At 39.6% G+C, this 24,485-nt stretch overlaps 1 protein-coding gene across 1 annotated transcript in view; it reads right to left on the reverse strand.

The window, feature by feature from the left end:
• Window positions 1-1,086: 1,086 nt before the first annotated feature.
• CAMK2D (calcium/calmodulin-dependent protein kinase II delta) overlaps window positions 1,087-24,485 on the reverse strand; it is a gene marked incomplete at its 5' end in the record, with an annotated part of 46,561 nt that continues 23,162 nt past the window's right edge. Inside the window, 8 exons of the mRNA XM_009866955.1 lie at window positions 1,087-1,419; window positions 1,934-1,983; window positions 5,348-5,576; window positions 6,711-6,805; window positions 7,953-8,028; window positions 20,182-20,230; window positions 22,794-22,835; window positions 24,400-24,459. Of these exons, the coding sequence (XP_009865257.1) occupies window positions 1,977-1,983; window positions 5,348-5,576; window positions 6,711-6,805; window positions 7,953-8,028; window positions 20,182-20,230; window positions 22,794-22,835; window positions 24,400-24,459 (558 nt within the window). The remainder of the gene's footprint in view (window positions 1,420-1,933; window positions 1,984-5,347; window positions 5,577-6,710; window positions 6,806-7,952; window positions 8,029-20,181; window positions 20,231-22,793; window positions 22,836-24,399; window positions 24,460-24,485) is intronic.

A 24,485-nucleotide genomic window follows, 5' to 3' on the forward strand; every position in this document is an offset into this window, starting at 1 on the left:
CAGCGCTGCAGAAAACAGTTAGCCCTGTTGCTAACAGAACAATTAACAAATGAAACTAAACCGGAAAATAACCCATCCCTGGGTTGTTCTTGTAAAAATGGAAGGGAAGAAACCTAAACGCTTGCAAGGACGGATTTTCACAGCAACGTTAAGGGAAACGAAACTAATCCCGGCTACAAAGTCCATGTTCTGAGCCGACACCGAGCGCGCTCCCCGCGCAGCGCACAGGCGTTCACCGCGAGGGACCGGGGGCCAACACGAGTCGGTGACGCTGCGGAGGTGGCTGTCGCTGACCTGTGCGCTGCGGGAGGGTTTCGAGAAACCGAGAGCAGACCGAGGGAGAAGAGGAGGGAGAGACAGATCCGCGGTGAAGTGCTGGAGTGTTATTACAAAACTGGTGTATCCACAATACATTTCCAGAGAAGCAACAGCAGCAGTGTAAAGCAAAGTCGACTTTTCATACTAAGCTTTTAAGGCCTAACATTTCTCGAGTGTATTAACCACACAACTGGTCTAGAGCTTAATCAAAATTTTCTAATAGTTAAAGCCTCCTTAAAAAATTTACAGTACATCCTGAAAGTGATAAAAATCTACCGTCCTCTCTTCTTCCATTTTAATCCTCAAAAACTGCCCCTCAGTCATCACCAAGTTCCTCACAATTTTGAATTTTGCTTAAGCGTCCAATAGAAAATTTCAGTTAGAAGTGTAAGAAAGCAAAGGTAAAGACTCAAAAGGAAAAAAAAAAAGAAACTGCTGGCTCACCAGAATGTCGGCAGTTAATTCAGAAGCGACTAAGCCAGCAAATGATGAGATTTTTCCAGTTTACACAGACTACTAAACTAAGAAGGCTTCAGCTGGTACAAAGCCAAGATATTATCACTTCCACATTTATCAGTGATTTTGTCCATCTATATGCTGCAATAAAAACCTGTTTTACAGTAATGGAGCTGCCAGCGGAAATCCTAACCATGCCTACCAGAACCAAAGCAAAATCCTGGGACTCGGGAGAAAAGGAGGAGTCAAAAACCAGTTCTTAAAAAAAGAGGGTAAAATGTACTTTTTCTTTTTTTTTTTCTTTTTTTTTTAATAAACAGGATAGTTTTTAAAGTTTTCTGTTCAAACTTGGCGTAAATGGAGAAAGTGACAAATGTATTCTGTATCTACTGCCGTCCAACAAGCATTTGGTTTTTTTTCTTTTATGCCTTGTTATTCTCTATTTGCATGGAACATCACCTTCATTGAAATGTTAACAGTGTACAGATGGAATATACATGGTGCATCACAAATGTGTTACATGAAGAACCTTCACAACTTCATGCACTCAGAAACATGCATGAAGAGAACGGGATGGCCAAGATGATAATCAACCGGGTGCGTTGGGTACGGAAAATGCAAGACTGGCACCGCTGATATTTTTAGCTAGGAGGAAGGAGAAAAAAAAAACAAAAGAGATTTGCCATTACTGAAGTAACATCACCACCAGACAACAATACATGCTCAAGTGATAGCCAATAGTATTAAAACCAAAGAACACTCTCAAGATCATTTAAGAAAATATTGTGAAGAAAACCAAGCGGGAGGGAAAAATACCCCCAAATGCTCAGGCAAAGCATTCTTTTGTTTTCAAACTGCTTTAGAGACTTTTTCAGTCTTTCCAACATGCCAGAGAGGCTGTTAAAATAAAAAAAAGAAAGCTGAGGCAGAAAGTCAAAGTGCCTTAACCGATTTCTTAAAGGAGGGAGGGCAGAATTCGGATGTGCATCCCAGTTTAACTCACTTCCTCAGCACGTGCATCACAGAAACCGCCACGGACAGAGAAGAATCAGAAGTCATTTACATGCAAGACATGCTAGAGCCGTATGCAAGGAGAAAATGAAAAGGAGTGTGTAAGCAAGTAGTTAACTAACTCGGCTTATAATATCATTTGTATTACCGTAGCTTCTAGGGGCCGAAGTCATGAGCGGGATCCCGCTGTGCTAGGCACTGTACAAACACAGAACAAACTCTTTACTGAAGTGCTCCTGCTGCTCGGCATTGAACTTACTACAGTATAAGAAGGTGTAAAGGTGTGATAAGCAAGGCAATGGAAGCTGGGAGCCTCAGGCCTGAATTTAGGTTTGGGAGGCAGTTTTAGGTCCAACAGCCTTTCGACTGCCCTGATCACGCAGGTCCGCTCTGCGTGCACATGCAGACACAGCTCTGCAGAAACACGTGAGCTCAAGTGGCTAAGAACATGGAATACAGAGAAAGCTGTCCTCCTATGAGTCATATCACTCAGAGGGAAAAAATGGACAAGAAGGAAACCAAAGTTTGTCTTGTGTGACTTTTTACTCATTTGTGCTCATATTCTTCTCCAAATAATTTCTGTGCCATAATTAATTCTTCCCAGATACTTAAAGCTACCAAAGAACTCGGTTCTGTCCTTAGATTTACGCACAGTCCTTACTGTGGTCTTGAAAACAAAGCTCCTGTGCTTGCAGCAACTGACTTGACATTTTCTAGGATATTATGTTTGCAAAAGCAGATCAGAGCTATAATTGCTTTTGCAAGTTTATTAGATTTGAAATTCTTCTCCAGACATTATGTGTAAGATACTTTTTTATTACGGAAATGACATTATTAACTACTGTGTATGGGTAATCATTAAACAAATAGCTGTAGACTCTATAAATTTCAAATACAAGAAAGGAAGGATGATCTAGAATAACATTTAAATTAAATTTCTCCTATAATTTTCAGAAATGGAGTTACTGGTACACTGCTGCTCTGACTGGGAAACGAAACAGCAAAGTTCAAGGCAGTCTAAGAGATGGTAAGGATGGATTAAAGAAAGCGAGTTCTAGTATGGTGCTATGGGGGAATCTACCAGTTAAACTTGAGAGGGTGGGGATTAAAGAAAGAATCAGTAAAACAACTAAAAGAAAAAGGACAATGCTTGGACTGAAAGGGGAGCTGTCATCCCGGAAAAGGCTCTTTGCCAGCGACCTGAGCACAAGGAGTAGGACTGATCTCATGTAGTATATTTACACTTAGGTGGAAGGCACTATAAATACAAAGGAAAACAGGAGTATTGTGCAAGAACCAAACAACCTCAAGGGCTGGGTAATCCAGAAATGTTACTTGTAGTAACAGAAAATACAAAGCTGCATGCTCAGCTAAAGTTTCTACATGCTCATCGATTGGAAATGACAATTGAGGATAAACATGTGGCTGTCTAAGATGATCTGCTGACGTGATGTAGATGACAAAAGTGCAAAAAAAATGACAGAACATAAAAGGTGCGGCGTTCTCAACAGGGAGAAGAAAGACATTGCAAAGTTAAATAAAGCCCTGACCACAACTGTACAGAGTATTTCAGAACCCAAGCTAATGAAAAGACAAACCTCAAACCAAAAAAGGCAGTCAAGAGCTATTAAGGTAGCCAGAAAAATGAAGATCTTATTGAAAAAAGCCAACCAAGGTAGCATTGTTCATTTACTCTACAAAAATAGAGGATGGAGAGTGATCTAATCAGCCTTCATATAAAACAGTTCACGTCTGCATACCTATTCCCAGATACATTGAATACAATTAATATTTAGACTGGGAAGTAAGGTTTCTACCTGTCAGACCAATGATATTTTATAACAGCGATAGGAGCAGGTCCAAAAAAAGAGCCTCCAAATTCAAGATGAGAGTTAGGAAAAGGATTTATGTGGTATCGGTGCCACTCCTACATAGGGGCTACATATCTGAGGCTACGCTGCAATCTCGGAGCATCGATCCTTAAGCCTTAGCCACGCTCCAAGGCTTTGAGCCACTACTCCTCCTCTGCAACCTTTTCAGAGTGGATACCCCCTCGCAGCCCTGAGATCTCCTCAGTCTAAGCCCACAGGGACAGGTGAAGTTGTTTTGCTTACGCTTTCTGGCTCTACACATACCCAGGTCAGTTCCCTTGCGAAAACACTCCTCTATGACAATACCAAAAAAACCTACATAGCGCTGCATTTCAAGAAGACGGATGTATTCTTTCAATATTATCTGTTTAAACGCTGGCAATGCAGCTGGAATGTGAAAAGCAAAGAACAACATGGTTCCTGCTCCCCTTGGTTTCACATTTTTAAATAAAATACAACAGCTGTCACCACTAGGCAATCAAATTATTGTTTTCCTAAATAAAACAAATTTAAAAATTCATCCCCACCGAAGTTTAATGCTTCATTCCACTGTGTTCCTAACTTTACCAAATATTATTTCCTATGTGAGAACAGTGTTGCAAGAAGTAAACTATAGGACATGATGAAGTTCGAAAGATGAAATCTAAGCTCTTATTCACGCCAGGAAATTCAGCCACTATCCACATTAAGACACCTCACACAAATGGAATTATGTTCTATACAGAGGGCTTGCACCTGAGCAAAGCAGAGCCTAGACTAGGGCTGCCTGACTGGGAAACAGTCTAACCTAAGGCAGAAGTCAGTGAGGGTGGCTCTCAGGGACACGGCAGCATTAGCGAAGGCTGCAAGCAGAAGAAAAGCAAAGGACTTGGGTGGAACGTGATGAAAAAGCTGTGACCCTTTAGCCTGTTACTGCAACTACAAGCATTCTGTCATTTCCACGGCTGAAAATCTGGCTGGAGGAATTCAGATCTGCTCCTGTGGACTCACGGCGTGACTCTGAGGCTGTGAGGGGGCACGAACAAAAGAGAAAAATGATGACTGGAGGGATCTGAGGCTTGCCTGTGTAGATGTCTGACCTACCAGATGGCGACTGCTCAGCAGTTACGCAAAGACAGTATGAGAAAGAAGTTTAGAATGTGATAGATACTGGTATGCTTAACTTACAAAGCAAATAGGTAAACTGGCTCAAAATCAACTTGCAGTGAACATAACGGGGCCCGAGTAAGTAGCGGTGGCTGGAAACCATAACAAACAGTCCTCAAACTTTTTTCAGAAAGCTCTTCAGAATGGTGACACATTTTCCCTGAAGCCTTCCTGTCAGCTCTATGTATCCCATCATTGTTTTATTTTTTAAGGCTCTCCTGAAACTTTGTTTCAGGTTTTGCAATTAATCCTGTTTTGAGTGCCTTATCTATATTAAAGCATTTTTCTGCTCTTTCAGCTGTCAGTTCAGGGACTGTTGGATCAGTGGGCATCACAGTTGAAAACAACAACAACAAAAAGCGTTATTTTAAAAATATTTGCACCAATACTATATGCACACTACTGAATGTAACACGCTGCATGAATGACCGCAAGAAGCTACACTATCAAAAGGACGGTTCGTGGTTCTTAAGGCCAAAAGCAGCTATTTAGACTGTCTGGTCTGACCTACATAGTTGAAGCTTGTGGTCTAAATTGTTTCTTACTTGATAGGTACTGTCGGTGACCCTGAACGGTGAAAATGAACATTCTGCCACTTTCCATCCCGGCGGTGCCAGACCCGCGTTTCCTCCGACTGCATAGTCTTTGGCATCCCGCTGCCATCCATGTACTGCGTGAGCCGGATGTAGGCAATGCAAGCAGCGTCGTCACCCACAAGGTGGACATGAGGATTGAGGATAATAGTGTGGATTGGCTTATTACTTTTGGATAAAGCTAGGAAACAAACACATAGAGGAAAAATTACATTTTCCTTCCTCTCATGCTGTTTTACAAAACAAAAATCTCAAGCTTAACAGATACAAAGCAATAATTATGGTTTACTGATAATCCTGACTGACAAGTCACTCAAGTACATGGTAGAAATAAGCACAGTCACAGCATCAAGTATGTTTTCCCCTCTCCTATAAGGAAACCAATCAAATGTTTAATAGTATTTACTATTTAACCTATGTATGTATGTGGATTAAATAAAGTGGGGGCCATCACCTTGAATTTTCCAATTGAAGTTTTCCCAACATTTCAGTTTCACTGCTGTGTCTAATGTCTAAAGTCATTTTTACTTATATTTTCACTTAAAATAATATAGCTTTTAACTTGCTCTTGTTACATATTTTACTAAGTGCTGATACCTAAGAAAATTAAAGAGTAGCAGTAATGAAAGGAAACATTTTAAGGAAAAACATTGAAAACACTGTGTTGAAGATGGAAGAGATTTTAGGAATACAATATCCCATTCTAAGCTCAGACATTTCTCAGAAATTACTGCATAAGCTGATATCTTAATTTACAATATTTTATTTCCTTTTGAGTCAAGTCTGCTCTAAAATGCTTACCTACATTACACGATCCTCCAAAACTTTACTAAGTCCACTCTCTGGGTAATTCTTCTTTCTTACAGCAGACATGATTGTAATCCGTGTAGTATATACATTGATCTTTTTAAATAAAAATATATCTGTATACACACACATATACATGCACACAAAACACTGATAGAAAAAAGACAGCTGATCAGACCCTCAGTCTGCCCACTGACTGCTGGTTGCAATCACCGTAATCACGCTTTTTTAAAGTATAATGGCAGAATTATTTATCTGTCGTATGTTTTTTCTTTTATACATCTTCATCTTGACTTTCTCCTTCCAAATATCTGAAACTTCCCTCCGCTATCCACTACGACGTGTGAATGAGCACGGCAGAAACACATATAGCAGAGGTCTGAAAAATATAATACTCTCTAGCCCTGCCCAAATCAATTAACTCCCAAACCAAAATGCTAATTGGACTGGAGAAACACAATGACAAAGAACAGATGAAATTTCACAGAGATGTAAAAAATCCGTTTACCGTTTTCAAAGTAAAACCGGTGAAAGTCCATCCCTTCTACTAGATTACCCAAAGCTTCAGGTTCAAAAGACGTAAGGCCCGGATCGCAGATTTTTCTGTGGAAAAAAGGCAATGCTGTAATAAATAGAGGCAGTTATGTAACACAACTCTGGAGAGATTACTTTTTAAATTTTTTTTCGTTTCCACAGGACATGTTACTTGCCTGAGCCGTCCCACTGGAAAAGAACAGAACTCAAACGGGGAGAAGTAACAGAGTTCTGGTTTCACCTGAATTAATTAATTTGGCATCTTATTTCAGGTGGACTACATATAAATCATCTTTTGACACAAGAAAACTCAATGCCAAAGAAAGCCCACAAATCAAAGGTATTTCAAGCAGGAATTTTCACTTGTGACTCTGAAAACTGTTTCTGTGCAATCCAGAGGATATTTTTTAATGCCTTATATAATGATTTATGATTATATTTTTAAAACTGACAGAATTGAGATAAGAATTTGGAATAAGTTTCCATGTGACTTCTGTACAACGAAGGTTCTAATGTGGTCATACCAAACTGAAGTTTAGTGCTGGCAAGCCTTTAAATGTGCCGAGCAGCCCCACTGTTGAACTGTGAGGCTTGTGCTGCAACAGGACAGAATCCACCCAGAGAAACACAGGAGACCAACAGAAATGCTGACAAGGGCTTTCCTCCATTTTTAATATTTTTTTTTTTTGGAGGAAGGAAGAGGACAGAAGGTATGATGGATCTGTGTGTTCACAGAGAAAAGCTGACAGACATCAGTCCCCTTTTCCACAGCAAACTCTTGCACAGTAAAGGCTGGTGGAACTCCCGGTGGTCTTTTACGCTCTGAGGTACAAATGAGATTCTAGCTATCAGCAATCCCCAAGTATCAGAAAAGTTTCTGTTAAAAGAAGCTTCTACTGTGTTTTCTGGCTTCTAAAGCACAAATGTGACATTACTTTTGCACACTAAAATAGATCTCTGTGTATTTTGTGCCAGGATTACGATCCTGTCTCTGCCGAGCAGCGCGCTGGATTTACACCAGCAGCCCCTCTGAAACTGGCAACCAGGCTCGTGTAAAGCCGGGGCAAAGCAGCGATCAACACGTCTTGTGCAAAGAATTAACTTCAACGATAGAGAAACGCAAAAACACGCGCACTCATAAATAAATATGTATATTCACCCAGACAGCGTCAAACACATCAACTCTCCTCATTCCTTCCAAAATGAGAAAACTTACGTGTAAGCTTCAAAGTCCCCATTGTTGATAGCTTCAATCAACTGCTCAGTAACCTTGATAATCTCCTGCTTACGAGCTAGAGAGAGATACAGATACAACATCTTAAAAGGGAAGGCAAAGGGGAAGGGGACGGCTGAAAGGCTGTCCCAAGAACAGCCGCAACAAAGGTATTCTGTCATTCCTCAGCTGGCACAATGGCCATTTCTCTTCCTTTCCTATGACCACAGGACAAGATGTTATATTGCTGCTTTTCACTCTTTTGGCTTCAGCGTACTCCTGTATTTATGAGGAAATTAAGCACATGTCGAGATCAATCCGCTTTCCTATCATGCTTCTAATCTTCTCTCCTTCACTGAAGGACCTGCTGTTCAAAAAGCAAAACAAAACCAGACGCGAACACCAACTCTTGAATACAATTTAAAGGAAACGTCGAACTAAAGGAAATTAATTATGGTTTTCCAAGTGACTCTCTAATGCTTCGCAGACACAGGGGACCTTTACCTTTTAAAAATCTAAAGTCGATTTTCAGGCATCTTTGTAACACTTGGTGTTCGCTGTAGCCAAATGTGTACATTTAAGTGAAGAGCAATTTAGGCCCTAAACTTATAACCAAGATCCTTCGGTGCAAAGCTTGGGGATTATACAAAAAGCATTCACATCCACACAGGTCTAATTACGACTCAGTGTCTCTCAGCTCTGACTTCTGTGAGCGTGCCTACCCTTTGCTTGTAAAATGTCGTTTTACAACAAACCTCGACAAGATCATTTGGTGATATTACAGTACATCTACTAAATAAGAAGAATAAATGCTAAATAGTAACATAAGAACAATACATCAAAACGGATAAGCAGAATATCTATTTCTAGTAAGAATATTCAAACCCAATCAGTGTTTGCATATGCCTCAAATGCAGAAATAAGTGAGACCTTTTCTCCTTTATCTATCAGTCATGAAATAAGCCCACCATCTGGTATTTGCTCACGTTGATTGGAGTTACATGAAAACAGTGCAGAGTGAACAAATTCCTGCACAGTTCTACAGTTACTACTAATACCAGTTAATTTAAGAAAGCACAGTTTCAGGCTTTATCAACATGGAAAATCTGACTTCACATAGAAAGCCAACTTCTACTTCTAAAAACTTGGGTTTGGAGGAACAGAGGTTTATCTTTTTGCACTTCATCATTCTGCGAAGTCCAACGTTACACCAATCAAGTTCAACAAGAGCTGCACTGCTCTCAAATACACTGTGAGTTTAATGCAGAAAGGGTAAGGGAAACAAATTTTACCGGTACATTTGCAAGGATTTAACTTACATTCAGCTACTTACTAAACCTCAGAAACAAGCTCGAAACAAAAAGAAATGCAAGCAACCAGGCTGTAGCAGCTCTCTTGCGCAAGCAATATTTGTAATTCTGCTGCACACTCCTACACGTGGACTCGACTCTTAAAACAAAAACAAACACGCTTGCAATGATAAAACTGAAGTAATGAGAGAGTTCAAATTCTTTTTAAAAAAGAATGTTGGGGAGCATAGGCAGAATGCAAGTCTCTGATGCAAGAACTGGTGGTGTGATGTTCAAGAAACTTTAATTTCTTTTATGCTTCGTGATCTCTTGTTGTAAGCACAAACCTAATGTATTAAGATAAGCACCAAAACCCGCAAGGAAAGAAGTGACTGAGAAAAAAATAGATTTAAAAGTCCAGCCAAGCTTTTTGTGAGTAGATCTTGACTACTAGACAGCACGATGGGTAAGAACGTTTCAAGTATGAATTGCCTTGTTTTTCACGAAGATTGTGGAAAGAACAGACGATTTTAATGAAGAGATATTTTGGCTGCAGATCAGAAATGGCTCCATCATAATTTAACAACCCAGACCAAACTGTGACCATTGTATGGCATTGTCAGCACAAGCCGAGCAGTAGGATGGCTGAGTCAGAAATAATGGTGCAGTGTTAGAAAAGGCTGGCAAAAAGAAATCCAGGATATGCAGGCTTCACACAGCGAGGAAATCACAAGTTCTGCATGCCACATCGCGTACACATAGAACGAAACTAGAGGATTTGATTAAGTAACCTGGTAACACATTCCAATCAGAGACTAGGAAATTACAGACAAGTCAGACAGTGGAAAATGAGGTAAAAAATCTCTGATGAAGTGCTACATAACCATGAGATAATGTTATCGGATCACAATGCAAGCAATGAAAATGTCGGCAAAGTACTGTAGCCTCCACACCAAGAGACATTCTTCCAAAATGAAACTGAAGGGAAACGTGTTTCTCTGGGCAGCACTATCATCTCGTAGAGGAGTATCTGCTCAACTGTCCATGGAGTAGAAAGAAAACACATCCATCAGGAAGCTCTACAGACCAGCAAAGCAAGTCAAGAAGACTCAAGCAGTATCACTGGCTCAAATCGAGCACCAGCACTAGCATCAGGTCTTCTAGCACTTGCGGCAACACTTCACAGTTCATGGTGTGGATTGTCCGGAACAGAAAGCTGTTGGCAAATCAGCTGCATTCCAACTCATTTCTCAATTTTTCTACAAAACTACAAGCACCACGTGAAAGTGGGTATGAAAACAACTACACTACTCTTCCCTTTCAGCAACACACAATTAATTAAACACATATTAAAAAAGGAGTTTTCTTTCTCTTTAGAGATTCAATCTGCAATCTCCTCGGCAGAGAGCGACTGATAAGAGCCAAAGACAAAAGCGGAGCATAATTTAGAAGCCGGAGGTCCAGAAATGATTTATCCTGTGTACTGAACGCCACCTCCTTCTCAGCCCTCACATTTGAGACCAAGAGTGAACATGACAAGAAAAAGCCAGTCCAGAACAAGGCAGTATGAAATACTCAGTCATATCAGATACCAAAGAATAATTAAAAAACTCAGTAGCCACTGTGATTTTAAACAAACCTCCCACTGATTTTTTGGGGGGGAGGATCTTTCTTGTCTTAGCATTTTATACTTTCTGTGTAGGTACGTGTGTGGGTACAGGGAGACAGAGTACAAATAGAGCAGAATTATTTCCGCCTATAAATACGTTGTCTAGCAAGCAGAGGGTTAGCCTGGGAGGAAGGAAGAGAAAGGAGATGGGGAAGAACTGGAACACAAGCAGAAAATCAGAAGGAGACTGGAAAGCAGCGAGAAGGAAAATGCAGTCGTGACTTGGTGGCCACATAAATAAAGTCAAATACTTACGCTTTTCCTTAGCACAAAGGAAGAAACCGGTAGGGCAATGAGGATGAACTAAGGCCAAATGGATATTGGTAGGAACAAGGTTCTGCTACTGCAGACAACATCTGACAGAAGTAATTAGCACGTATTAAAGTGGTAAGAAAATGACCAAATTTTCATCCTAAATTTGATGGGACTCCACATAACATATGCTCTCCCAAACCAATTTCTTTTTCCACCTAAATACACTTTACAAACTACACAAGGACAACAAATGAGCACACGAGGAAGAGGCATCTGGCCAGTTCCTGTCTGCCAGATAACAGTTACTTACAATTAACCATTTTAATTTGATTTCTTTCTTTTTGATCTAATAGTAAACTTTGCTTGTATTTAATTCTAGGAGAATTATACTGTTTGATGTACAGCGGCAATTTTATGCTATTATACTTTCTATTCTATGTGCAGTAGGAAATCCCTAAATAACGTACTTCGGCTAAAGACGGCCAGAAATCCGTATGCAAGGAGGTGATCGGACCAAACCAAAAAGTGCAGTTTCTTCGGCATCATCAGCTATGTGGATTATGGTGTCTTATTCCCTCCCTTTAAAATACCATCCTGTGTTCAGAGTGCAAGGACCAGAACTAGTCTTACGGTGTGTAAGAGGTTCTCGGATAAATGACAAAAATACTCTAAGATACAGGAGGGAAACTCAAAAATCGTAACGACATTCAGATAAAAGCACTTCAGCTACTTTTTCTCAGGGGTGTGGTAAGACTCAGTTGAAAAATTAAAGCCTGACCTACCTTTGAACATGGCAATGGCTTTCTACTGTGTAAAAATGTAATCTCTGTAAGCAAAGGATTACTTAGCAAAAATACATTTGCTGTTTTTAAAACAACTGGAGTGTCAGGGAAGAACATTGTTAAAAGAAGTTCATTTGCTGGAAAAACTAGAAGACACCGCAGGTAGTAGAGCAGAATTGCCATGAAATGGCAAACCTGTGTGGAAAAGCTGGTAACTCTTACGTTCTTTGCTCAGAATATGAGTGAAGTAAGGAGATTAAAGAATAGAGTATGGATCTCCTCTCTAAAGACATCCTTTTGCTCTGTGGGGTCAGCAAGGTAAGGCAGTAAGATATTAGCAGTTTAAAAAAATACAACTCCTGCAAGTGAGTGGGTATATGACTAATACAAATGCAAAATTATTATGAAAAAGAGCTATATAAAGACCACATAAGAAGAAAAGAATGAACCAGAACTTTTCCTAACTAAAATTAGTTGTGCAGCACTGCTTAGTACATACATTAACTGAGTTATTAACCTCTAGCTTTGTTTCAGCTTTCTTCCCCACTCAGGAACAGGGTAGGGATAATCCTCCATAATTAAAGGACATCATTAACACTAATATCTAAAAAACACAAAATAAGTAAGAACACCATTTTATAAATGCCTTGAACCTCCAAGGTGCAGTCTTACAGCTACTGAAATCAAGTATCACAGTGGAGAACAACACACAAAACAACAGCAAAAACTGTTTTTCTAGGACGTAACTACAGGGCTTTTCTTCCTTTCCTGCAGCCCCAAGCAACATCTGCAAACTCAGCCTACATAAATCACACAGAAGTGACATATATTTTGGTATTTTAGTTGCCGGGAGAAAGTATAGAATAAAAAAAGAGCTGTAGGTACGTCAGAATGTGGTTTTCAGAAATACGTGTACCAGAAACACCAAAAAGCATCCTTAGTAACTGATTGTATACCATTTTATCCACAATTTTTTTGCAACTGACATCAGTATTTTTCTTCTGAATTTAATTTACCTTGTGCTTCATTCAGGTATTGGAGCATCCTCCTACAGTTAGCAATACCTTAGTTGACTGACTATATAATTACTATAGTAGAATGGTATTTAATTACCCTCACTGATCTTCTAGAAGGAGGAACATGCCTTTTTATTGTTCTTTGACAGATTGCTTCTAACACAAAATAACCCTGTACTAGGGAAGTATAAACTCAGTATTTCTGGACTTCCAGAAAGTAGCTTATGATGTAAGCGCAGCGCAGACAGCACTTGCAAAAGGGCCTGTCAAATCCACAGCGAAGGCAAACCACCGTCATCTTTCAAGTGCCATCAAAACGAGGGCACTACATACCCCTTACTACTCTTCGCCTTGAAACAGGCAGCAATAACATCCTTACTAAAAAAGCACCTTTCCAGAAGAATGCAGTAGCCTGTTTACAGATTAGCACAGGATCTCGAAAATGATTAAAATTATTCTGCTTCTTACTTGCTCGCATGTTTTTTCTCAAGGAAAAAACCCTTAAAACTTTTCAGCTCAGTACTCCTAACTGCAAATCTCGGTACACTTCAGACTGGATTAATCTGACAACGTTTTGGATATGTATAAGCACAGACAAGTGAGTCTGTTCTCTCGACTCCCCTCCCTCACGGTCAATGGAGAGAAACAAGCACTTTCAGGGCACAATTCATCATATCCTAAAATAGATATTTAAGACAACCGTGACTCATCTGACCTATTTGCGTTGGCTAAAGGGAGTCTAGACAACTAGCTCAAATACAGACATCTACATCTCAGGAGACAAATCTTACCTCTTGTGCTACCCTTTTAAAACAGTGCCAGCCTTATCAAGGTGACATTGGTCTGCTAGAACTGAATGGCACAGTATGGGGGAACCCAGCTTTATTTTAAATCTGGACATCGTCCCTACAAACAGCAATTAGATGGAAAGCATACAGCCACTCATGTTATTGTTATACTCTCAAAATAACCAAAGTCTGAAAAGAAAGAGGAAGACATTAGAAATTTTATCTTGTGTCATACAATGAACTCTGGCTAAGTGGACGTACCAGACGTCATTCAACTTTACAGCACAGACTGCTACCCCATAACCAGAGGAACACAGCAAACGTCACAAAACATTTTTCAAAACCATTCTCTTCACACTAATACTCAAAAATTCTCTGCTGATAATTTCTCAGTGTCCGCTGATTCCAAAGATTCACTCTGATTCATTAAATTATGATACAGGTGGATGGCTTGCAGATTTTTTTTTTAGGCTGTTGACTGCCTTTCACCTTTCTGAAAACCTGTAAGCCTACTACTTGCTTAATGAAAAAATATGTGACCCATTAGATATGGAGGCAAATGTCTGAAAAATTATCCCAGCATTCTTCCCCCCTATACTGACAAAAAAAAATCAAACAAAATGAATGCACCTCCTATTTAAAGCTTCATCATAATGTGTTGTTAAGCAAGTTGTCATATGCGCTACATAGTTTCTTTTTATTTCTATGAAATTAATTATTTCTAAAGAGGCTCTCTCCTTGGAGCTACCATATAATTATACTAATACATATATGGTGGCAAATGCCGGCAAATGTTTATTTTTTAATGACAAATCACCTACAGTCTCAGAACAAAGCTGTATCACGGTCACTGCACTTACATGATACTGCACTATGGTTTCTCAACATGTTACATTAATCATGGAATCGGGTTGCTGTCTCAGGAAATGATATTTGAAGTCTTGATGACTGAGACACTAACAAGCTTTGCTGCTGTGCACAACGGTGCTCTGACTCAAACATTTTACCAATTTAGAGAAATCTTCTTGCTGTCCACCAGTGTTTTACAATGGGAGATCAGTAATAACCCTCAATTCTACATCTCTTTCCTTTTAAATAAGCTTTAAAAGGCAATGAGATATGTTGAGATAATCGTCATCAACAGCAGCATCATTATCATCCCCAAACAGTAAATTCTAAGAAAAGTGGTGTTTGCCTATTTTACTCATAGGAAAACTGTGTTAGCTTTAAAAATACATTCCTCAGTACCTCAGTCACCTAGGGCTGGAATGAAGACATTTTATTCTCTTGGACTTACTCTTGAACTATATGTTAATCCTTCCTCAACCTGTCTTTTCTCAACACATTTAAATTATCTTTTTCCCAAGCCTGTGACAGCAGATGAAAATCTACCAAGTTTACCAGCTAAGAAATCAATATTTTTGTTTATAATTATAATGTATATAAATAATTACAATAATTGCTACATAAAAACAAACAGTGAATTCAGTTTCACACTGCACCGAGCTAACACTATAGACTACTTTGGTTCCTGCCTTCTTAGTACTGGGTCAACAGCCCAGACCAGAGCCAGCCCGTCATCTCAGGGACCGATTCCCTCCTCACCTGCCTTAGTTGCACTCACCAAATATTCTACTCAAATTAAGTAAGGCTCAGGCCAATTACATGCAGCCTGTGTTAATTTATACACAAGAAACGCATCTACCCAGGCCTTCTATTTTGTATCAGTATACAGGCTACTAACACAATGCCTTTTCCCTCTCATATTTAAACCGTTCAAGTAGTCTCCTAACTCAGTGCTCTGACTCAAACATTTTACCAATTTAGAGAAATTACAGTCAATAGCTCGCTAATCATCGCAGGTCTCCTCCAAAACAAAGCACTAAACTTTTTGGTTGTCACGAGTCAACACTGCAAGCTAACAGCTGTCACAGCAGCTTTAAGGTTGGTTTATCCATGGTGATGCTAAAGAAAGTAACAGGATGACAAACATAAACATAACAGGTAATTAGCCAGGATCCGAGAGTGGAAACTATCCCCAAGCCGAAAACTGCTGCTGCAAAGATTACTTCTGCGAGGTTCAGCTTTCTGAAGTACGTATCTATTTATACTGCTGTTACAGCTGATGTTGATATTTTCACAATTAATAAAACCTGGCCAAGAAAAAAATATATACAAAAAATAGATACTTCACAGTTTTGTAAGCCCTGAGAAAATGTCATTCCTGGATCAGAGGACAGTATTGTCCTTTTTTGTGCTACTGTCAGATGATGGGGAGGGAAGGGAAGGAGAGACAAAAGAGATCATCTGAACAGATGAGTCTCTCAACTTACACAGTACAGAGGAAGGAGTGGAGTGGGAATGCTCAGACTCAAGCGAATGACTCTGTGAGTTTGCATTTTTCGTGGACTTGCCCGCTGAATTGATGGAAAGAAACACAACATATGAACAAACAAAGATGACGAGGTAGAGGGTGATCAGAATCCGCAGCAGGCACTGACAGCAGGAGCGGCCGCTGGGGCACGGCAAGGGTGGTGACCAGTGAGATGAAGAAGCAATGGAAGAGGAGGAATGGTGGGTGGCACATAACCTCTCCATGTCACCCTCCTTTGTGAGAGCTGTATGAGGGTCAAGTAGATGTGAAGGAAGAAAAAGAGAAGGCCAAAAGAAAAAGAACGATAATTTAATTACAAGCAACATGAACTGATAAAATCTTTGAGCACACAAACAATGTTAATGATGTACTGTGGGGAGGTTGTGTGGGTGCCCAGGAACAGTCGTGTAAAGGTTGTAGCCATAAATGACTCTGTTCAGATGCCAGCGTAGATTTATTCCCCTACCCAGTACTGAGATATACCGGGTTTTCAAAGAGCTTTCAAAAAATTGTTCTTAGAAATTTGATGTTTTTTCTTTCAGGAATCTACGTTCCAAATGGATTAGTTTAAATTGGTTTCTTTCTCCTGGTAATTAAAGTAAAAATTGACAGGTATAAAATGAAATAAATTAGTAAAATATATGAAAATACATGTCTCCTGAATGGATTCATCCTTTGAAGTGATGCACCTTGCAGATGCATGAAGTAGCACAGACTAGCCAGAATTTACCTGATTTCTAAGTACTCTACCAATCAGCAAGTTTTCCCACTGGGAATCATCATCATTCTTCCTAGCACTTTCATTAATTCATTTCCAGGGGCAAAAAATTACCATGAAAAACTCTAGATTTCCTGACCATGATAAATTTAACAATTTGGCTTTTTCTTCTTTCTTTCTATTTTTAGAAGCCTGTGTGCATTGCCGGCCAAAATAACGATGGCATTCAACAGCATTACTGAAAAAACCGTATCACTCTTCTATCAAAGAGATGCTGCCAAAATCTTGTTACTACAGGAGAAGAAATACCACAAGCAGTCCCAGGAGACAACGTTGCTTATGGTCCAGTTTTCCTACGTTCTTTCTGTCTGCTCCTGTCCTTACATTTAGGAAAGAACACTGTTGTACAAATAAGCTCATGATCAATGGTTAATATCAGAAATTTATGTTAGCAGGGAACCTGAATTACAGCCTCAAGTAATTTCAGACTCAAAGTCTAGAATTAGCTTATTCCTTTATTATTAAAGCTCACTATTGTACGCATTCCCCAATAGACTGGAGGCAAGAATCTGTTCCTAAAGATGTATTTGTGACAGCTGATTAAAGAATTGCATTTTTTTAATTTTTACCTTTCTTAATGAATTGTAAAAATGATGAATGAATTTGTAACAATATGTACAGACATGCATAAGAACACACATCCACACAGACTCACGGGATCCACGCAACTTTAACACAACTTTAAAGAGTCAAATCCACAAAAATAAGAAAACCACTTGATGAAGAGCTCAATGTTTTAAACATGTGCGGGCTGGCAGTCTGGACAAAGGAACGAACCGTGCCCCTGTTTGTGTAATCTATGCATGGTGTAAGAGTAACAGGAGGAGGAATCAAGCGCACTGAATGCACGCCTTTGCAAAGAGGAGTCATTCCTGTGTTGTGCTCCACATCACAAAGAAAAACAAAGAGATTTTTAAGGTCCTTGATCACCTAGGGTGGGAAATATTTCTCCGAGATCTCAAATCTGGCGACAAGCACCACCTCGAGCATATGCATAAGGACCCAGAGAATCAGCAAATTGAGGGAATTCTCCCTGCTACCCCTGAAATCCATTCTTCCCCAGCAATGTCTTATCTCCGGCTGACGCCAGTAGTTGTTCGTGACAGGAGAACAGCTTTCTCATCATTGTCCTCAAAAATCTACATCCAGAAGTCAAGTTTGGTGTATGGGAAAAATATCTTTCCTAAGTGCCTTGCTAAAGTCTGAAGCTTGAGCTTATAATAAGTGTCAGGGACTGCCTATTCCCTGAATCATTCCAGAAATTAGACCCTGGGGGTACTGTTAGCTTTAATTTATAATAACACAATCTGAAAAGCAGCCTCCAGTGGAAAGACTGGAAGTGTGAGACAAATACTAAAAAGTGAAAACCAAGCAAGCGTGCAAGCAATTAATAACAGGGAGACCACACTTGTTCTGCAAATAAACAGAAAATGGAATCCCTGTACTCCAGAATAAGATGTGCACGCAGTGTCTGGGGGTACTGCTGTGTGTCAGGCTACGGACCTGATGCTGAAAGAGCTGCTTCAATGCGCAGGGTTATGGTGAGCGCCCCACATGGCAGCAGTTGGAGCTGTCCTTCTCAGGGAGGAGACAGCATCGTGCCTTCCCACCCAAGGAGGGGAAGAGCACCACGACACTGCTCTGCCTCCTCGCCTGCAAGCACAGGAAACATCGCTCAGCTCCTCCTTCGAGTCTCCAGCAAACACACAATGCAACCCTCTCGCTGCGGTGCAGCCTCGTACCGCCTCATCCACTTTATGCCCTTTGCATCAGGGCCACGGGTCAGGAGCCTACGGCTAGCAGAAAACTTCACCTGCTAAACATTTGACAGCTGTCACAAAGCTACAGTAAAAGAAGGAGCACAAGCAGCAATCTTGTCTCTCAGCTACGCGATGACTGCAAGGTCCTCGTTTCAGGTTTGGGAACCGAGGCCATCCAATCTGCTCTTAACTGTATTACTGCAGAATCGTATAAAAGAATTAGGCAAAACGCTTTCACTGTTGTTTTTCTTATAATTGTATTCCTGAGATACAATTCTGTGTGCTAAGCTTCAGACAGAATTTTATTACAATCCTACCATTACAAGATCACGGTGCAGAGGCCCTGTAATGAAATTATTAATTCAATAAGTTTAGTTGCTACACTACATATAATGGTTGGAAGGAAGAAACACGCAGTGTTATGAAGAAAGGCAAACTACACTGTATTTTCCTCTGCATCGGCTGCGGATATCTGGCAGTACCGCCAGTTTTATCAAACGTGCACAGCACCTAATCTACCAGTCAGAAAGTAAGCACTGGATATTCCTGATACGATCCGAACTGCTTTATGTTTGAATCTCTTCTAAATTCTAAAATGTTTTCATGCTCTTCAGAGGCCAACTAAGCTCCTCAGCAGATCCAAGTCTCTGTTTTGGGGCACAGCTTTGCTAATACACGCATTTACCAGTGTCTCAGGCATTATACTACTTCCAACATACAGCGACTCCCAGATTACAATGGTTCACTAAGAATTCTCTTTTCAATTTTCTGTGTTTTATCTTTACTATCACCTCTGGCTTACATTACACTTGTACATCTCATGTTTTTCTTTGAGGCTGAAAAATAATCTTTTCTGTGAACGGGAGATACGCAAATCTAATAGGTTTGGGGTTTTTCAAACCATTTCTTTTAAATCATAATGTTACTAAAGTAAATATAAGTAACATCCCAGCATAATACTTAGAGGAGAAAAAATTGAAACAAAACCAATACCTGTGAAGTTATACAAATAATTTTATAAAAAAAGATTATTGATTTCATGTTTTTAAAGAACAAAATAAGATGAAAATAAGTATATGGACAGAACAAAAGAGAAACATGTAAAAACACTGGCATCTGAACAGAAAAAAAATTAAAATGGTGACATAAAAAGAACCCCAAACAAACCCAAAACACGAATGCAAGCTAAAAGAACATAAACTAAGTATGAATTCTAAAGCACTGACTTAAGCATTTTAACTCTACTACTATTATAACTGGAACTAGTATTGTAGTTAATAAGCAATAACTTTATATTCCTCATTCCAAAACATCGTGGCAAATGGTCTTTTGGGAAATGAGGAGTCGGAAGTAACACGTCAGAAGTAACACAGAAGAGCATAAAGTAATTTCTTTTCAACAAAGAAAACCAACATTCTCTCTTAAGAATTACTAGGAGCTTCTGCGTTCAATGACTTAAAAACCCACACTGACGTAAGTCACGTTATTGCTTCTACGAATGTTTCAAGCTTAAAATCGTACCTTTCACATCCTCATCTTCAATGGTTGTATTGGAACTCTCTGTTGATTCCTGTCGAGAAGTAAATATAAGTAGACTGTATAAAACAAGGCAAGCCTTATTTGCATGCCTCCGAAAATTACCGTTAGTTACAGATATCATGCAAAGCCTTGAAGCAGGGTGGGACGTAATTCACAGACAAATGGTCACACACCGATTAAGACATTTCCACCTGAAACTCGTGTCAAACATTGCCATTCTCTACAGTAGGGAACACAGTTACGTTTCCTGCTGTCTAGTGCTTTTACTTCACAGAATGTAAAGGAACTTATTTTCTTTTTCTTTAACATACAACTGTACAAACTCCATCTGAAACTTTATACGAATTCCCTCAGCCACGAGGAGAGCTTGCCATTTTAAGATGAGTGATTAAACCAACTGTGCAAAATAAGTCATTCCATTCCGACTCTGAAATGTGCAGGCTTCCACATGCTACAATTTATAACAGCTTTTCTGCTTTTGACTAATATATATTAACACAGTCACTCAGTTATTTTCAGGATATTGGATCAGGTTTCATCATTTTTAAGCCATTTTTTGCTAAAAGAAATTTTAGAAGGAGATGGAGAATTGATAAAATATATCACAGCGATTTTGACAAACTAAGGTATCTTTGTAGTGGTATCTGTCCAACAACCGGTCGCTTGGAGGAATGACTTATCTATCAGACAGTTTATACTTAAGCCATCACACTGTTAAAAAGGCAAGGATACTGTATCTTAGTCTTTCATGAGTTACTAGAAACATGAAGTATTACGGGCAAATTCAACAGGGCACTGTCAAATCTAATAGGCAGTTTTAGAAAGCCGTAAAGTTTTTAGCTCTGATTTTAAAAATCTGTATAGTTTATCGAAAAGCATAGCCAATACAATTTTGGTCTTTAAAAATTTACAGCTCAATAGCAAAAGTGAGTATCTGGTCTAACTTTTTATGAGAAGTAGAAAATAGGAGTGGTATTGTATTAACTCTTAAAAGGATTTTAAAATAAAATAATAACAGGTAAATTTGACAGTGTCCTTTGTTTACTGTGTCCTCACAAGGCTGAGCTGAAGGAACATTCAAAACGGTTAATGCATTATTCAGACCTTAAAAAACCAAAACGTATGTGCACCCATCCATAAATAAAATTACATGAATTAATCCACACACAAACAAAACTGAACAAGTCACCATGCTTTTCCTGAACTGGCTGGTGTTAGACGCTTCACTCTACACAGACGTATCATGCTCTATCATTTAAAATATTAGATCAAGTACTTACGAGTAACAACCCCCCCAAATACGAGCTGTAAACACCATGCACAAGCTCACACGGCAGATGTAGCCTGTAATACTGAAGCATCCACTCCAGTTGCCATACTACAAGGATCAGTCTTTCAGAGAAATTTAGGAGTAACTTTCCACATGAAGCGGTTTGCTTGTTTGCTGTGACCTTTTGGGACATTGAGTATCTGAATTGTTCCAATTACGTATTAGCAAGTCAAGTAGATGTAGTCATGCCAATATTTTATCTGGGTTTTCTGGTCTTTAGTGGACTTCAGCAGTCAAGATTAGGCTGGTGTTCAAACACAGGCTGTTCGTTGCCTATGAGTTTAAACTTGGGGAGCTGAAAAAGTGGTAACGTGAAAGGAAAAGCTCTATGTCTGACAGATGCAAGCTACATGAAAGAACAGGATATACAAGCACAATACACACCATCGGCACTTTCATGCTTGAGAAATGTCTGCATGCGTTATTTGTTCACTCAGATTCAATCCTTCTCTTAGGAAACAACCTCAAGTAGTTAAGACTAGATAAATGAAATGCCAATTCTTTAAGTCAACACTGTGAACAGTGATATTTTTGTTGAAGAGTAAATTCTTTCCAGGAAACCTAGGAACACGTGTTATATGTAAATGATGGTATTTCGTGGCCCTTTTCAAGTCCATGCATGAAAAAAACAAAACAAAACATGTTTTAGGAATCAGCCGCCAAATGCAAACATCACAATACACAGGAAAACGAAAAGACCATGAAGAAAACATATAAAAATCAAAAGATCTCTTTGTCACTTGGAATGTTAATTTTTATTTTTTTTTTGAAACTGCTCAGTGATGTTACGGAAGAAAACCAAAGACCTGTGCAAAAGACACGTCACAAGATGATGTATAAGCATGCTGAGAAACCACAGATGGGAAAAACTGAAATGTCATCTTTATCTAAGATGACAACTGCACAAAAAACTTGTCAGTATACTCTCACCACGCTCTGAGAACAGCCTTCTTGGGTTTTACTTAGACTGCAGCATTTTTGGCCGAAAGGGGAGAGACGCCACGCTCCCCGAGCCCGGCTGCGCGGGGTGCTGAGCTCTGCCGACTGCTAATGGCTCTCCCGAGAGCTTCGGAAGCTAAGCCATCAGCGGGACGCACACAACAGATGAACACAGATGAAAACAAGCTCAAAAGACACCGGGTGTAACAAATGCAGGAATGAGAGTGTCCTTGATAAATTCCTGGAATGGCTCTATTTGGCTGAGGACTAGTGGATGAAATGTGTGGTGTGGAAAAGCAAGATGGAGCTGATTCTGTCCGAATACCTTATTTCCATCAGGGTTGTGGATTACTGTAGTTTGGGGCTCCTGAGCGAGAACAAAATAAAGAGAAAAAGAGTTCCCATTGGTAAATGCATTCTCGTTAGCGTGAGGGAGCGCAAGAAGAGCCAGCTCACAAACGCCGAACACTGACAAGAGCTAAAACAAACGTTAACTGTTGCCAGAGGGTGAAACCGGATGTCTCGAATACGGACTTCCTAACAGCAAGCCAGCAAAAAAGACCGTCTCGCCTAACGCAGCGGCATGCAGAGACCTTATTCATGACCAACGTCCGCAGGGCTTTGAAGCTCTGGAGACCGGCAGAGGCTCTCTTTTGCACAAGTGCATACTGAATGCTTTGCGTGTTTTCCTGGCCGAGCCAGGCCAGACAAGGCAGCCAGAAATGACCTCTTTAAGCATGTTTGCTTGTATTAGTATTAAGTGATCAAATAAAAATTCAGAGGAATGGATAATTAAGGATGAGTTAACCAACTCTAAGCACTACCATGTTTTAGATGTAGATTATTAGCAATTGCTGCCCTGGCAGAGCAGCGTGAGAGAGATCTTGGCGTCACTAGAAAGTGTAATTTCACCAAATCCTTTTTCCTTAAAAAAATGATAAAAGAATCTTTGAAGTGGCAGTTAGCCAGCTCGCTTTCAGCATGGACAACTGCACCTGGCTATGTCTGAGAACGACCGCCATATACCGGTGCGTGAAACCTCTTAACTGGTCCTTGGAAAATATTTAGCAATGTATGCTAAGTACACAAAAAAATTCAAGAGGAAAAGATCTCTCCCAATGTGTGTGAATTGTCCACATTTTCAAAGCTATCAACACAGGCAGACAGGAAACCTTACAAATTAGGTTCTTAGTACTGTCATTTATATTTGTGAGCCTTGTCATACACGTATGCCTAAGAAATAGGAGCTACTAATAAAAGCAAGACTGCAATAGAAATGTTCACGAACAGCACTCCAATTAGTAAGATGTTCCTAACAGAGCTTACTAATCATACATCTCCTGCAGATTTAAAGGTAAGAGAAACAGGAAGAAATCTTAAGCGCTAGATGCCTCTCGATCCCAGTGAACACTTGCAAAGTCCTGCTGAGTTTTATGAAATATGGAATGAAAATCTGAATAAGGTCTATTTTATGGTAGCCTAGCAATAATCCTGTTAGCTCTCCTTGATATCAATACTTACACTAAGACAAAGCAGAGAAAACTATAATAGAGCATTGCTTTTTGTTTCTTTTTTTTGATGTGCAAAAGGTTAGCATTAAAAAGATGGAAACAGTCATCAGGCAAGGACGCAAAGCACATTCTACTCACTTTCTGGCACGGCATGCAAAAAATTCAACTACAGTTACGAACTTTACAACTCTACCACATCCAGCTTCCATGTAACATTTTCAATTATTAAACACGCTCTAATGGACTTCCTCACAAAAAAAAAAAAAAGAAGAAAGCATAATTCAAACAAAAAACATTTTTCCAAAACCTGTTTTTAGAAAGCAAACAGAGTAAATGCATGAAAAGCAAAAAAGAAGGAAGAACAAACAGAAGACAGTCAAAAACTTCAAGATAGCATGAGAAGGAAGATTCCAGGTATACCAGCGCCGGGGTAGGAATATTTTCCTTGGGGCTGGTTACCACGTTGGTTTTGTTGTTTATCTGTAGGTATGCAGAAAATAGAAACA

Source organism: Apaloderma vittatum, unplaced genomic scaffold (genome assembly GCF_000703405.1).
Source record: "Apaloderma vittatum isolate BGI_N311 unplaced genomic scaffold, ASM70340v1 scaffold1213, whole genome shotgun sequence".
Classification (NCBI taxonomy): Eukaryota; Metazoa; Chordata; class Aves; order Trogoniformes; family Trogonidae; genus Apaloderma; species Apaloderma vittatum.